Source organism: Hypanus sabinus, chromosome 5, assembly GCF_030144855.1.
Source record: "Hypanus sabinus isolate sHypSab1 chromosome 5, sHypSab1.hap1, whole genome shotgun sequence".
Taxonomy (NCBI): domain Eukaryota; kingdom Metazoa; phylum Chordata; class Chondrichthyes; order Myliobatiformes; family Dasyatidae; genus Hypanus; species Hypanus sabinus.
The window spans coordinates 147,260,857-147,277,322 of NC_082710.1; the positions used below are offsets into that span (position 1 = coordinate 147,260,857).

At 39.8% G+C, this 16,466-nt stretch overlaps 1 protein-coding gene across 4 annotated transcripts in view; it reads right to left on the reverse strand.

Moving 5' to 3' along the window:
- ankrd10a (ankyrin repeat domain 10a) overlaps nucleotides 1–16,466 on the reverse strand; it is a 54,766-nt gene that overhangs the window by 29,419 nt on the left and 8,881 nt on the right. For all 4 annotated transcript variants that reach the window (XM_059970581.1, XM_059970582.1, XM_059970583.1 and 1 more), the window contains 2 exons: nucleotides 6,952–7,104; nucleotides 324–415 (listed from right to left, as the gene is read on the reverse strand). In XM_059970581.1, the coding sequence (XP_059826564.1) occupies nucleotides 324–415; nucleotides 6,952–7,104 (245 nt within the window). The remainder of the gene's footprint in view (nucleotides 1–323; nucleotides 416–6,951; nucleotides 7,105–16,466) is intronic.

A 16,466-nucleotide genomic window follows, 5' to 3' on the forward strand; every position in this document is an offset into this window, starting at 1 on the left:
CATCTTAATTAATCAATCACATTTACTTGGGAGGGTTTGTGGGTAGTTATAGACGTACTTAAAGGCCCTTTCCAAAATCTACCAGATGTAAAATCTGATTGGTTAAAAGGGATTTAGTACAGTTTTACCAGAATAAAATAATGTTACTGAAAGGATAGGTTTCAATATTCAAAATACTGAGGTAAATATTTTAGAAAATTATTTTAGATTAAAGGGTTGTGGGATAAAATTAAAGCATACAGCTCTTTTAAGGGTGCCAAACCCATCACCCATGGAGTGCTTAAACTTACTGTTACTTAAGAGGTACCAGAATGTTCACTTACTCTGTTTTAGCCCCATGTGAGACAAGGACATTAAGGCAATCCAAACTTCCTGATCGTGCTGCTTTATGGACAGGGGTTTCACCTACAACATCCTGTAAAGAGAAGAAAGTGTATCATTGTATGGAGCCCAGTTAATGCCTGGAGTTAGTACATCAATGTATGAAGTGGCAGGGATCAGTGGACTCTGCCCGGTACATCACAGGAACATCCTTCCTCACTACTGGTAGTACCTATAGGAGGCACTGCCTCAAGAAGATATCAATCATCATAGATACCCATCATCCAGACCACGCCATCTTCTTGCAACTACCATTGGGCAGGAGATACACAGAGTGGAAGTCCCACATTGCGAGGTACTTTCCTTCAAACATTTTGTTTTTGAACCAACCAGCAAAACCATAGTAATAGCTGAGCAACACTATGACCACTTTGCATTAAAATGGACTTTTTTGTTTTTTTCTAATTGTGTTTCCTTGATAAAAATTGTTTACTTTGTGTGAGTTTTTCATGTGCCAGTGATGTTGCTGGAAATAGTTTTACATTGCACCGTGCAGGCATGTACTTAAGCATATGACAATAAACTCAACTTTGACTAGTATAATGTTTTCCTGTACTCCGTAAGCCAGTGTGAAATGTGCCAAACCGTGACGTTACAAGTATTAATGTGTACTATATTGCTCCAGCTGAATGTTCAATGCCTCATAGATGACTTCTGTAGTGCCAGATCTACTCCAAGTCCATCAAAGTTAGCAGGAGTGGAGTCTCACACAAGATGAGGATGTCCTTAATGTGAAAATAGAACACAAAATTTTCATCCAATGTTAACAGAGAACATTTCAGAACATTCCTGTAACATTTGTCACAGGAAGATTGCTCTCCCAAATTTATCATAGTCCCCTGATGTTGCAAGGACTTGCTGAGTTTGGGAGCAACTTGGCTGCATGCAAACTTGGTGGCGTTAGTTCATCCAGTTCATTGTGCCTGAATGTAGAAATAATTGTACAACTTAAATATCATCTGGTTTATTCTGTCTGAATATCAAAGTAACTGTACAACTGACATGCCATTTTGGGATCATTTAAGAACCAACCTAATTCTCTAAAACTGTCATTGGACGAAAGCTCCATATACAGTAGTACAATCCTAATTCACATGACATTCTACCTAAGCAGCTAACCCAAGAAGAAGAAATGCTTCATCTCAGAAACTTGTCACTTTCATGAGAACTTGGCCCCAGTGGATAGTAAATCAGAAATTTATTAAAGCTGATGAGCTTGACGGGCAAGACCTTCGACAGTCAGATAATGCCGAAAGGCATCTTCATGTAGCACTTCAATACTCTCTTCCAACTTCAACAAACATCTGAAAGGCCTCTCAACAAGCACCTTGATTAGATACGATGGGTCTCTGCATTTTGTCCACAAATTGTTAAGTTTACTAACCTCCAGAACTTAAACATTTCTTCCCATTCCTCTTCTACATTCTTTATCAATGACTTCAGGTCTACGGCTTCTGATTATTTGGCTATTTGTAGAGGAGGAACAGCTTTGGAACCATATAGCACAGAAACATATCCTCTCAATCCATCTGGTGCAGGCTGACCATCTGAGCTAATTCTACTTGCCCACATTAGGCCTTTATCCCTTTTCCATTAAGTACCTGTCTGAATGCTTTTTAAGTTATGTAACTCTATCTGCCTTCACCATCTCCTCCAGCAGCTCATTACCTTTACTTGGAAAAAATTAACCCCCAGATAATGTTTAAAAAATTCTACCTTCACCTTTAACCCGAGCCCTCAGGGTTCACACTTCCCCACCCTATAAAAAAATTCTGAGCATCGCATCTATGCTCCTCAAAGTTTATAAGCCTCGATGAGATCACCCCTCAGCCTCCTACATTCCAGAGAAAAAAATCCAGTCTTTCCAATCACTCCTTATAACCTCAATTGTCCATTCCAGGCAACATTCTGTTTCTTTGTTAAAAATTCCTTCCCATTTTCCAGGCCTTCATGAGATCACCTCTTGTGATGTCTCCAGTACACACAGCCCCTATTGTAATCCTGCCCAGTGCTCTGCCAAGCTTAAATCCAAACCAACCTTTAACATAGCCAACAAACTAGGATCTCACAAAGTGAAAACTTACCATGAACTTGGAAAGGAAATCAGTCCAGTTTCCATTTCAAAGTCTGTGTGAGCTTGAAAAACATTTTTTCCCCATTAGTCACCAGCAGTGTTGCTTTTCAGTCTTTCCTCCTGGGAACTATATTGACAGATTGGAGATCTGATCTGCCTCACTATATATAGAACCAGAGCCAAGCAATACCATCTGTGAAGAAGCAGCTCAGCCACAAAATTGAACCTGATGTGTACCATTTTTGTTCATTCTTCCAAAAATATTCAACAAGGCAAAATAATTTGTAAAAATATGACATTAGACTTCTGGTGCATTAGTAGAACACAAACTTTGGCCCAGTTCTGTAAACTGCTGGGATTGCTGATTTAACACAGTGACACCAATTACTACAACACAACATTCTCCACTCTAACTGCAGCATTGAGAGGCTTGAAACACATCAAGTGATGTCAATCTTGGATAAGTAAAACATAACCTTAAACTTTAAACAGGGACCAAGTGTAGTGTATCTAACTTTGCTGATGATACTAAATTGAATGGCAAAGCAATTTGCACAGCAATTGAGCCTGCAGAGAGATATAGATAGGTTAAGTGAGTGGGCAAGGGTCTGGCAGATGAAAGTACAATGTTGGTAAAAGTGAGGTCATCCACTTCGGAAGAAAAAGAATGAAAGAGCAGATTATTATTTAAATGGTAAAAAACATTACAGCATGCTGCTGTGCAAGGGTCTGGGAGTGCTTGTGCATGAACCACAAAAGATTGGTTTGCAGGTGCAGCAAGTTATCAAGAAGACAAATGAGATGTAGGCCTTCATTGCTAGAAGTATAGAATTTAAGAGCAGGGAGGTTATGCTGCAACTGTATATGGTACTGGTTAGGTCACACCTGGACTACTGTGTACAGTTCTGGTCTTACTTGAGGAAGGATATATTGGCTTTGAAGGTGGTGCAGAGGAGGTTCACCAGATTGACTCCAGAGATGAGGCATTAGACTATGAAGAGAGATTAATCACCTGGGACTGTACAGTAATTCTAAGAATGAGAGGGGATCTTATAGAAACATAAAATTATGAAAGGGATAGATAAGATAGAGGCAGGAAAATTGTTTCTGCTGGTAGTTGAGACTAGAACTAAGGCACATAGCCTCAAGATTTGGGGGAGTAGATTCAGGACAGAGATGAGGAGGAACTGCTTTTCCCAGAGAGAGGTGAATCTGTGGAATTCTCTGCCCAACGAAGCAGTGGAGCTACCTCAGTAAAAAATTTAAGACAAGGTTGGACAGATTTTCGCATAGATGGGGAATTAAGGTTTATGGGGTAAAGGTAGGTGGAGATAAGTCCATGGCCAGATCAGCCATGATCTTATTGAATGGTGGAGCAGGCTCGATGGGCCGGATGGCCGACTCCTGCTCGTATTTCTTATGCTAATGTTAAAAAAAAGGAAACTGTCAGTTGGAAGGATCAGTATCAGTTGTGACATGGTACGTCGAAAACAAAGGTGTTGAAATCCTGCTTCAAAATTTGAGGGCAACAGAAGTACTACACATTTACCAGAATGATACCTGGACCCCAAAATTAAAAGAGACCTCTCATACTATGTCTGTGTTCTCAATAATTTAAAAGTAAAGGCTGGCTTGATTAAGATAAAATGAGCATAGATGGAGAAAAACCATTTTCCTTTACTGGTTGAATTTGAAAACACATAAAGCTAAGATCATCCAAGAATGGGATTAGGAAACATGTGTACTTACAGGGAAGAAACTCAGAACTCTCCTGCAAATAGCAATTGATGCTGTGATAAATAGATTCAGTAATCTAAGCATATTTGAGGAAATAAAGAAATTCCAGTTAATTGGGACACATCGGGACCATACATTTCGGCCCAATTAAGCAGCTGCCCTAATTAGCTGAAGTTTCATGGAAATAGTTAAAAAGGTCTGAAAAAGACAAACTGAGTAACAGATCATGTATTTAAATGTACAAAATAAATTAAAACACTACCAATAATACTACAATGCTATAAAATTGTGTATTAGTCCCTAATACTTGACAGAGAAACTCACCTGTGTCACATTCTGTTGATGGTAAATGAACAAAATCAGTGCAGACACCTAGTGCAAATAATGGACTGCATTCATACAATGCTGCCAATGATTGCATTCTCCAAATCTTCATTTTCATTATTTCATTCAAGATTAAATGGTTTCATTTTCACTTCTGGCCATTTCTGGCATCTCTAAGCCTGTATTCTTAAAACTGCAGTGTGTAAAACAGCTCTAAATAGTCTTTCTGCTTATTTCTCACAAACTATTGGTGACAAAATTGCTGCTTTTTGAACAGAAACACACGCAACTAACGCTATTTAAAATTGTTCGCACAAAGCAGTGCGGTGTTTAACAGACACGCAACTGCACGTGACTGACACTAGTTAGAAACTGTTTGGCACATTCTCCTGCCCCAATTAAGAGGCACAACGTCCCAAGTAAACAAAGGAATTTCCAGCTATTTCCTTTATTGACTATAAACTCAATTAGCTTTTGCTCTTTAAGAGTTGTCCAAAATAAGCAGCTGTCCCGATTAAGTGATGGCCAATTATTTGGAATCCACTGTATATGCAAGTGTAGATCCACCAAGTTCTCATCCGATGGCACATCGGGCCACTGAGGGGCTACTGCTCTCCTGTTCCTATGAGCAGTGTGTAGATGAGTCTTCAATTTGACATTTATTTTTATAAATGATCTCTTTATTTTTGTGATAGGAATACCCGTAACATCTAAAGATTTACCCAATGTTGTCAGAATAGACTTGCCAGTTAGTTATATCATTTTTTAGAGATCCTGCTGTGCAGAAACTAGCTGCAGTGTTTGACACAAAGCAGTGACTTATACTGATTATAAATACCTTAGTGCTCTTGAGCAGATGTTGTATTAATGCAACTTTAAAAATAATAAATTAACAATGTTGCCAACTGATTATTTAATCCCTCATTAATCAGGGCAGTAGAATGTGTTTTCTTTTGTAGAATCCTCATTGGGCAATATGTTGGAAATCTTCCAAACATATGGCTCAATCCAATCCTCTGCAGAAAGCATTCAAAATCATTACTAAATAAAGCATTGAGACATGCACTATGAAGGAGGTTGGGATGAACCCAACTCACATTATTCTGCTGGGAATCCATTAGACATGTCTGTTCTACTTACAGTAAATGGTTTAGAATAAAAGCCATAAGATCAATTAGATGTATTATAAAGGTCATGTAATTTTTTGAGGCCATATGTAAAGTTGACTGCTATTTAAAATCATTTTGTAGTATACAATGAATAAAGATCAAGGCACATCAGACAAATGCACTGATGTAAGCTGAGACTTGAACATCGCCAAAGATAGACAAAGACACCATACAAATGTGACGAGAGAGAACCACAGATATTTGAATTGAGTAGGAAAATCTGAACTTGAAATCCATGAAAAGACAAAACTACTGTTCACTCATTCATCGTCTTACTTTCTGTGGTCCCTTTTAAAATAATTCTCAAACAGTTACAGCCTCACAGACCCCTTGGGCTCATATTCCCATTGCTTTAAGTGCAAATCCTGCAGTATCCTTTATTTGTCTTCACTGACAGAGCACATTCTCAAAACAGTTGACAGTTCAACTGATTTCCTGCAGCGATGCCACATGTCCAAATGACTACATTACGTGCAGACTAGAGATGGTTAAACAAGGTTTCAATTATGGTGAATGAAAGTATAGATAAATCTACAAATCTACTTTTGAATTGAGTATCAATTAAGACATTATGGTAGCAGGCAACAAATAAACGGCAATAACGTTGGCTGCCTTGAATCTTCATGTAGATTAGATAAATTAAATTGGTAAGGTAGTCAAGTACAAGTTCAGGAAAAGCAATTGCACCAATTTCCTCAAAGAATATTGTACATTCCCAACTGGGGAACAACCTGGTTTGGATCAGGTCATGTGTAAAAGGTATTAATTAGTGATCTCATTGTAAAGGATTCTCTGGGGAAGAGTGATCATAACATGATGAATTTCAAATTTGATTGGGTATCACAGGCAAACGGTACTAAAATCAGAAAGAAAAATAAAAAAGCAGATTATTGATCTATTAGTACATGCGGATGATCTATGAGAAAAGATCAAGTAGAATGGGCCCATCCTCCTGATGTTTATAACAAGGAAACATGAAAGCACTAGAAAAATGGAGGATTTTAACGGGATTGTGAAGATGCTACTTTGGTAAGTTCTTTCCTTAGAGGCCCCTGAACCTTTGGAATTCTCTGATCCAGAAGGCAAAGTCTTTAAGAATATTTAAATCTTAAGGTAACCAGAGTTTTGGACTTTGGAGATTAAACATAATTAGGATTACACAGGTCATGAAAAAAACTCAGATCCAGGATGATCTTATCAAAAAAAAAAACAGATCAGATTTAAAGAGACATTTCTGACATTACCTTCTCTAGACAGTGGGCTTACCTGCATATTATAATCTGCCCCTGCTTGGATCAGCCACAACAAGCCTTGAGGATGTCCTCCAAAAGCTGCAATGTGGGCTGGAGTCTGAGCAAACCGTGTTGTTGTGATGTTGACGCCAACTCCTGCCTGCACCAACTGCATTACACACTCCAGCTACAAAACAGAAGAGAATAATGCAAATGACTATCTTATTGAGGAAAACCCATTCAATGCAATGGCTGAAACACCAAGAGTCGTAGCCTTATAGAGATAGTCAGCAGCGTGCTGCTTTAAATACCAACATTCCGTTTCCAATCTGGTCAAAGCAACACCACACCACAGGCTTCAGGGGTTGAGTGAATACCTCACCATAAATGAACTCTGCATTAATCTAAATGTCACAGCTCATGGTTAATCATCTGTTTAAAAAATTATGTTTTTACTTCACTGACCATGACAGAAAATTTCAATAGTCTTAAGAGGCAATTTTGGCAAATACAGGAGCCATATCCAATGGTATTTGTAATCCTGATCACAGACAACTGACTGTTAATCAATTTACTTGGAGACAATCAAAAGACTTTAGCTAGTTATAATAAAAATCTGTTATGTAATAACTAATGAATAAAAAAGGCCTTTTGATAATATATTTCATTTTGGCTGAGTATAAAACAAATTAGAATGTAGTTGGTGAGACTTTTCACACTGAGATACTTTCATTGTCAATCTTGCTAATGTCATAATGTAGGCAGAGAAAAAGAATGCATGTCAGTGTTTCATGTAGGCAATGACACACTCCAAGAAACAATGAATAATTTGATATGGAATCTACTTCTAAACAATAGAACAGAATTGTTTCCTAGGTTTCCCACTAGACTTCTACCCACTCACCCTGTTTCCCATCACCCTTTGCCCACCTCTTGCTTAACCATATGCTGTGGCTTAGCAGGTAGCACTTGAGTCAGAAAGTTGCAGCATCAAGTTCCACTCGAAATGAGTGCAAAAATCCAAGCTGCCGCTCCAGGAATGCAGCAATGATCAGAAGCTCCGTCTTTCAGATGACAGGTTAAAGCAAATCTCCATCCTCCTCTTCCGGTGGATGCAAGAAATCAAAAGGACACAATTTGGAATGAGACTAAGAGAATTCTTCTGGCCAACATTTACTCCTTAATAAATATCACTAAACTTGTTTATCAGGTTATTACGGAATTGCAAAAGTACTGATGTAGGTAGTGTAGCTATAAACCATTACTCTTCCATCATTATAAAAAGTAATTCTTCCAAAAATATCACTGACCCTAAAGCACTTCATGACTTTACATAATTGTGAGAAGTGTTCCAAGAATGCAGAAGCTGATGATATAGAGGTAGCCACTTGGCCTATTCTGCTTGATCTAGCTCTTTGCAAGATCAATCCACTTCAAGTTGCTTCAAAGGTTTTTGGATGTTTTGACAGTGGCTTCAAGCAACAGTATAATCAGCCAGCATCGCAGTCGTAATGGAATTGGGAATACAATCCCAATTGTACTCACACTGTAAAACTCTCAACATTGCACTAATGACAAGAAGCAAATTTTCTGCATGTCCTCATTTGGCTTGGCTATGTTATAGATATACCCATGTACAGAAATCTGTATCAAGTGCAGGCTCACTGCCACGGTCAGACCTATAAAAACTCTTGCTCAAAAGACTGTCCAACGGTGAGCTCAACAAAGATCATCCAGAGAGTTTATTACAGGTCAGGCTTTGGTCTACTGGCAGCTACAGTGGATCTGAAAGAACAGAAATGCAAAGCAGCTTCATCCATAATTTGCCTGGTACAACTATGGAAAACAGCACTTAAGAAGGAAACTAAATGTGTACATGGGAAGAATGTATATGTATAGAGTGAAGTGAAATGAGTTGTGAACTGTTAATCAAGACATTGATTAGTGTGTTAAGCAGGTAATTTCTGTGTAGCTGCTTATTAAGTGCATCCAAACATATAATTGACACTCAGGGTCAGAAGGTAAGTGAGAACTTGTCAGAAGGATGGAAATTTACAAAGGCAAATGGGAATCAGATCTTCAATGTCAAGAGGTCTTGTAGATCCTAGGTTCTTGTCTTGCCAGATTTTCAGTCTGGTGATGGGTTGCTGGAAACAACCAGGATATCTTTCATCAACGATACTATTTTTAATAGGCAGGCAAAGGCCAAGAGTGCCCTCTAGCACGTGACCCATCGGTTTCAATTCAAGCTATCAACAATTCCTTTCCCCACCTCCCAACAGATGCTCCTTGACCTGCAGAATTCCTCCAACAGGCAGGTTGTTGTGCCAGATTCTAGCATCTGTATTCTCTTGCGTGTGCAGAAATGAAATGTGGAATACATTTTGAGATTCTCACAAATAAGCACTTGCTAGCTGAGCAAAGTATCTTGCAGCGAGCCAACAAACACCAATGCCCGACACTTTGTGTGCTTGTAGCAGAGTCCAGTCCAATGTGATACCAGCTTCATTTGAAACAACAGTTGCTCAAAATTTTTCAAACTCACTCATTACTTCCCAGGAGCAGGAAAATATGGAACAAGCTGAATGTTTCAATTTCCAAACACTTTATTTTAAATATTATATTGGTTGGCCAAAGCACTGGGGGTTAATTTAAATACTCCCCAGAACCACATAAGAATTTTCATACAGATCAATAAGCCATCGAACCACTGAGCATTAAGAAGCAGCCAAGGAACCAATAATGACCCAAACCTTTAACCCAGCCTTTCTACTCAGGGGTGGTCTCTGAATTATATCACTGTAAGATGTTCATCTAGCAAAGAAATGGACTGTGAAAATGTATATTATGAAGTAAGTTTTGATTTAATTTTGTAAAATGTCCTCCACACAGAAAACAAATTAAGTATAGATAAATGACTGCTGTGCTGGTTTATGTACAAAAGAGAGTATTACAGTGGTATTAGATTTCCATAAATCTTAGGAACATATTTGAAATTCAATACAAGAAAAGCAGTTACAGTGGTCTAGAAACATTCTTATCTATTCAGCTTTTTGGCCATCAAACCTTAATTTCAATAGATCTTGCTCTTTACTAATTCCTTACTATCATGAAAGGCAAGTCATGCAGTCAAAAATCACAGCACAGAAACAGGGCCTCTGGCACTACTAGTCCATGCAGACCAAGATGCTGTCTAAGCTAGTCCCATTTGCCAGCATTTGGCCCATAATGTTCCCAATCCTGTTTGAGAGCCATTTATAACTTGGTATTGTACATGCCTCAACCACTTCATCAGGCAACTTATTCCACATACATACCACCCTTTTTTGGGGTTAAAAAAGTACCCCTCAAGCAATTAAATCTTTCCTCTCTCAACTGAAACCTATGCCCCCAGTTTCTGGTTTCCCCAAAAGTGGGGGAAAAGACTGATGGCATTCACCCTACCTTTACTTTATTGTCACCAAACAACTGATACTAGAGCGTACAATCATCACAGTGATATTTGATTCTGTACTTCGCACTCCCTGAAGTACAAATTGAATTATAATAAAAATTTAAATTATAAATCATAATTAGAAAATAGAAAAGGGAAAGTAAGGTAGTGCAAGTCAGGTCCGGATATTTGGAAGGTACGGCCCAGATCCGGGTCAGGATCTGTTCAGCAGTCTTATCACAGTTGGAAAGAAGCTGTTCCCAAATCTGGTCGTATGAATCTTCATGCTCCTGAACCTTTTCCCAGAGGGAAGAAGGAGAAAAATGTTTTGGCTGGGTGGGTCGTGTCCTTGATTATCCTGGCAGCACTGCTCTGACAGCGTGTGGTGTAAAGTGAGTCCAAGGATGGAAGATTGGTTTGTGTGATGTGCTGGGCTATGTTCACGATCTTCTGCAGCTTCTTCCAGTCTTGGACAGGACAACTTCCATACCAGGTTGTGATGCACCCTATTTATTTTTCAATCTTTTTATTGATTTTCCAGTAAAACAAATCAGAGAAGTTTGGCAAACAGATAATACAAAAGACGTGTAAACAGCAAAAAGTATATATTATCAAAATCAGATAGGTATAATGTTACGCTGTTACATATACAATATAATCAAGAAACCACAACTCCTCTTGACAAATCGTAAAAAAAAGATTGGAAATTTTAGTTAATAAAGGGAAAAAAACCCCACTAAACTAAACTGGAAACAACAAAAAAAAAGAAAGATTGGGCAGTCCAATTGAGGATAAAATTAGAAGAATTAGAAATTAAAATTAAAATTAGAATGTTTTGCAGACGTTGAGGGATAGGTCATTGTCGTTGCACCATGCCACCAGGTTCTTAATTTCCTCTCTGTACACAGACTCATCATTACCCAAGATACAGCCTACAATTGTGATGTCATCAGCAAACTTATATATTGAGTTTGATGGAAACTTGGCTACACAATCATGGTTGTACAGTGAGTACAGCAGGGGGCTGAGTACACAGCCTTATGGGGCACCGGTGCTCAGTGTGATTGTAGAGGAGAGCTTGTCCCCTATTTTTACAGCCTGGGTCCTGTCTGTGAGGAAGTTGAAGATCCAGCTGCAGACCTGAGTGCTAAGACCCAGGGTCCAGAGCTTAGGAATCAGTTTACTTGGAATGATGGTATTAAAGGCAGAGCTGTAGTCAATGAAAAGGAGCCTTACATATGCGTCTTTATTCTCCAGGTGTTCTAAGGAGGAATGTAGTGCAAGACAGATGGCATCTGCCGTTGACCTGTTGCTCCGGTAGGCGAATTGCAAAGCATCGAGGTTGACCGGTAGGTTATGGTTGATGTGTGCCATAACCAATCGCTCGAAGCACTTCACAGAAATTGATGTTAGAGCTACGGGTCGGTAGTCATTCAGGCATGCCACCTTGCTTTTATTCGGCACCGGGATTATCATTGCCTTCTTAAAACACGAGGGGATCTTAGACTGAAGCAGGGAGTAGTTGAAGATGTCAGCAAACACTCCAGTTAGCTTGCTTGTACAGGCCTGGAGAACCTGTCCCAGGATGCCATCTGGGCCCGTCGCTTTCCTTGGATTTATCTTCAGGAAGGCTCTTCTAATGTCTTTCTCGGTGACGATGAATCTTGATGCCACCAGGTCCGGTTCATCCAGAGGAGGCTGGATGCTCCTCTTCTGTTCAAATCTTGCATAGAATACGTTAAGTTCGTCAGGAAGAGAAGCGCTACAGTTATTGATATTCCCAGCCTTTTCTTTGTGCCCAGTGATCTCATTTAGACCTTGCCATAGTCTACTGGCATCCCTCTGGTTAGCCTGGGCTTCCAACCTGGCTTGATATTGCCTCTTGGCGCCCTTAATGGCTTTCCGGAGTTCACACCTGGATTCCATGTAGCAACTGGTATCCCCGGACCTAAAAGCTTCTAGCCTTCAAAAGGGACTGGACCTCATAATTCATCCAAGGTTTCCGGTTAGGGAATACCCGGATCGTATTGCGAGACACACAGACCTCTGTGCATTTCCAGATAAAGTCCATGACAGCTGAGGCATACTCATCGAGGTTAGCTGCCGAGTCCTTGAATACTAACTAGTCCACCGATTCAAAGCAGTCATAGAGGACCTCATCTGTTTCCTCTGTCCAACACAACACCACTTTTGACACCGTGACCTCCTGCTTCAGTTTCTGTTTGTAAGCCGGGAGGAGGAGTACAGCCTGATGGTCTGATTTTCCTAAGTGAGGTCACTGGACGGAATGGTAGGCATTCAGGCGCTCCGACACAGTAGCAGGCCCCAGGTCTCCGGGAACATGGTGGACCTCAGACCAGGCCTTGATGATCGGGTCCAGGTGCGGTCTGGAGTTGAAGCAATTCTGGCGCGTCGATGATCTCCAGCTGGGTCAGTAGCTTTGCCAGGGTGTTGTTGATCTTGCTAGATGTAGTAAATTGGAGGTTTAGAACGGTTTCTCGGGTATAGAATAGTGTCTTGGGTATAGGATATCTCTGTCCCTCATGACTTTATATGCTTCTTTAAAGCCACCTTCACTCCAAGGAATAAAGTCCTGGCCTGGCCAACTACTCCCTTGAACTCAGTTGTCTTTCAAATTCTATTAATTTTTCAAATTATTAACCTTTTCTGCACTTTTTCCAGTTTCATAACATCTTTCCTATAGCACGGTGACCAAGACCGAACACAATACTCCAAGTGCAGTTTCAGCAGCATCTTGTAACTGTATCATGACCTTCAACTCCTATATTCAGTCCCTTGACTGATGAAGGTTGCTAAACCTTTGTCACCTAGTCTACCAGTGATGCCACTTTCAGGGAACCCATGAAATGAGCTCCAAGGTCCCTCTGTTCTACAACACTCACTGGGGACCTGCTTCTGAAAGTCTTGCTTGGAAATGACTTTCCAAAATGCAACACCTCACACTTCAACTCTCAACTAAACTCTATTTGCCATTCCTCAGCTGATCGGAATTCCCCAATAATCTTTGATAACCTTCTTCTTTGTCCATTATACCACTTATTCTGTATTATCTGCAAACATACTAAGGCCATATGACTAGGAGCAGAATTGGGTTATTCAGCCCATCGAGACTGCTTCACCATTCCATCATGGCTGATCCTGAATCCCACTCAACCCCATACACCAGCCTTCTCACCAAATCCTTTGATGTCCTGACTGATCAGGAAATGATCAACTTCCACCTTAACTATACGCACGGACTTGGCCTCCACCATAGTCTGTGGTAGAGCATTCCACAGAGTTACTACTTTATGGGTAAAAAAAAATTCTCCTTACATCTGTTCTAGAGAGTTGCTCCTCAATTTTGAGGCTGTGTCCTCTAGTTCTGGATATCCCACCAACATAGGAAACATCCTCTTCACATCTACTGTATCTAGTCCTTTCAACATTCGGTAGTTTTCAACAAGATCCCTCCACACTCCAAAGCTACCAAACGCTCCTACATTAACCCATTCATTCCCAGAATCATCCTCATGAACCTCCTGTGGACTTTCTCCAATGAGAAAACACATCCAAGTGCAGCCTGACTACTGTCTTATAAATGCTCAGCATTATCTCCTTCCTTTTATATTTTAGTCTTGTGCCTTCTTTACTACAGACTCAACCTGTAAATTAACCTTTTGGAAGACCTTCATGAGGAATCCCAAGTCCTTCTGATGCTTGAATTTTCTTCCCATTAAGATAATAGTCTACACTATTGTTCCTTTTACCAAAACACATTATCATACATTTCCCAACACTGTATTCCATCTGCCACTTTTTTGTCCATTCTTCCAATTTGTCTAAGTCCTGCTGCAATTACATTAGAGGAACGCCACTAGTCATTGGCAGCCAACCAGAAAAGGCCCGTTTTATTCCCACTCGCTGCCTCCTGCATGTCAGCCATACCGCTTTCCATACCAATATTTTTCTTGTAATGCCATAGAATTTCATCTTGTTAAGCAGCCTCATGTGTGGTACCTTATCAAATCTCATCTAACCTTGCCCAGCATATTGTTATCCTTATCAATGATATAAAGAATAAACAATGGGCCCAGCACCAACATGAGGCATACCACTAGTCACTGGTCTCCAGTCCAAGGAAGAACTTTCCACCATCACTCTGTTCTCTACCAGCAAGCTAATTGTGAATCCAATTATCTAGCTCTCTCTGGATTCTATGTGAACTAACCTTCCAGAAAAGCCTACAATTTATAGCCTTATCAAAAGCTTACTGAAATCCATATAAACATTGTATATTGTCCTGCCCTTATCAACCTTTCTAATTCCATCACATTTTATGGTTTTGCCGACTTAAAGTAATAAGCAAAAAACAGGGGTAATAAGGGAAAATACTTTGCAATGAGATGCTGTGATCCAGAATGCATTTTTAACTTAATACTGTGGAAGAGTTGAATTATGCAGCTGAATAGAGACAGCATGATGCGTTGAATGGCCTTCTTCCAGTCTGTGATTTCACGGTTCGATAACTGGTTAGAGCAACATTTATTTTGCTAACATGAAAATATGTAGAGCTCTATTATCATCAGTATTGTGAAGAGGGAGTACTTCCTTTATTCACATAGCTTGATCAGAAGCTCACACAATTCTAAGTTGCCACTAATCAGACATTCATTGTAATAAAAAAAATTGAGAGAAAATGTTTACAAGTTGAGGATTGTGCAACATCTTGAGGTTACATATTACCTTTACTAAGAGAGAAAAGACAATTCCCAGCTGAAGCAGCTATTTGTTCTGTACAGTTTGTGAACTATCACTCATTAAATAGACAACATTTGTTTTTATTGTGCTGCTCCATTAGAATAACATCAGATAATATTGCCTGATTTATTCACTACGGATGCACCAGACGCTCAAAAGCCACATCCTACCAATGGAGTTTCTCTGCCAACTTTGTACACTATGCTAGCATGTGTCACAGTTCAATTCAACATAAATGTCACAACTGAACAAGATCAACAACTGTGAATTAAAGCAAAATGTCAGTGGATTGATTTTGGCTCTATATAGCCTGATCTATCAGATTGCAATTCCCATTTTACACCTGTCTTGCTGGTTTGCCAAAGTAAATTTTAAAGATTGAAAACATTTTCAAAATACTGAGGTTATCATGGAAGTCAGAACCATAATGTTTCAAACGATAATCATAACTAGAACAATGCAGAAGATACAAATGGGGGCTGTGCCACTAAAGTTCAAACACAGTGAACTGCCACAATTCAAGATGGAGGCAATTGTTATTTTCCAGTGATGCTGAAGAAATATTGACCAGTCATCAGGGAAAACCACCTGCTCCTGTCTGTTGATACCATAAGACCAGGTATGTTCCTGAAGGTTTGTTGCCTCCTTTGCTAAAGTGGGAACAGTTTACAGTCATCTTCAACCCTCACTTTGGTAGCCTGAGGTACCCACCTTCTTCGAGCAAGCATTAAACATACCAGTGCTCAAGAATGTTGTAACCTGCCTCAGTGACTATCATCCAGTAGCACTTACATCTACTATGATGAAGTTGGTCACAGCGCACATCAACTTCTGCCTGAGGAGCAACCTGGTTCTACTCCAATTTGCCTGTCACACAAGGTCAGCAGTAGATACCATTTCATTGTCTCTTCACTCAGTCCTGGAACACCTTGACTATGAAGATACACATGTCAGATGCATACTTCATTGATTACAGCTCAGCATTGAACACTCAACCCCTTGAACCTCATAACTAAGCTCCAAAATTTTGGCCTCAGTACCTCCCTCTGCAACTGGATCCATGATTTCCTTACTGACAGACCCCAGTTAGTACAGAATTGCATCAGCATATTGTTCACAGCACCCTGTGGTACAGATGCATCACTGGGCTCTGTGCTTAGCCTCGTGATCCACTCATTTTATACTTCTGGTTAAGTGGGGAAGTTGTATTTAAGTTTGCAGAAATACTGTTGTTGGCCGAATTAAAGGTGATCACAAATCAAGTCATTACTTTTATTGTCATTCGGCATATAGGAAGGAGATAGAAAACATGGTTGAGTGGTGCCACAACATCCAGCTTTTCCTCAACATCAGCA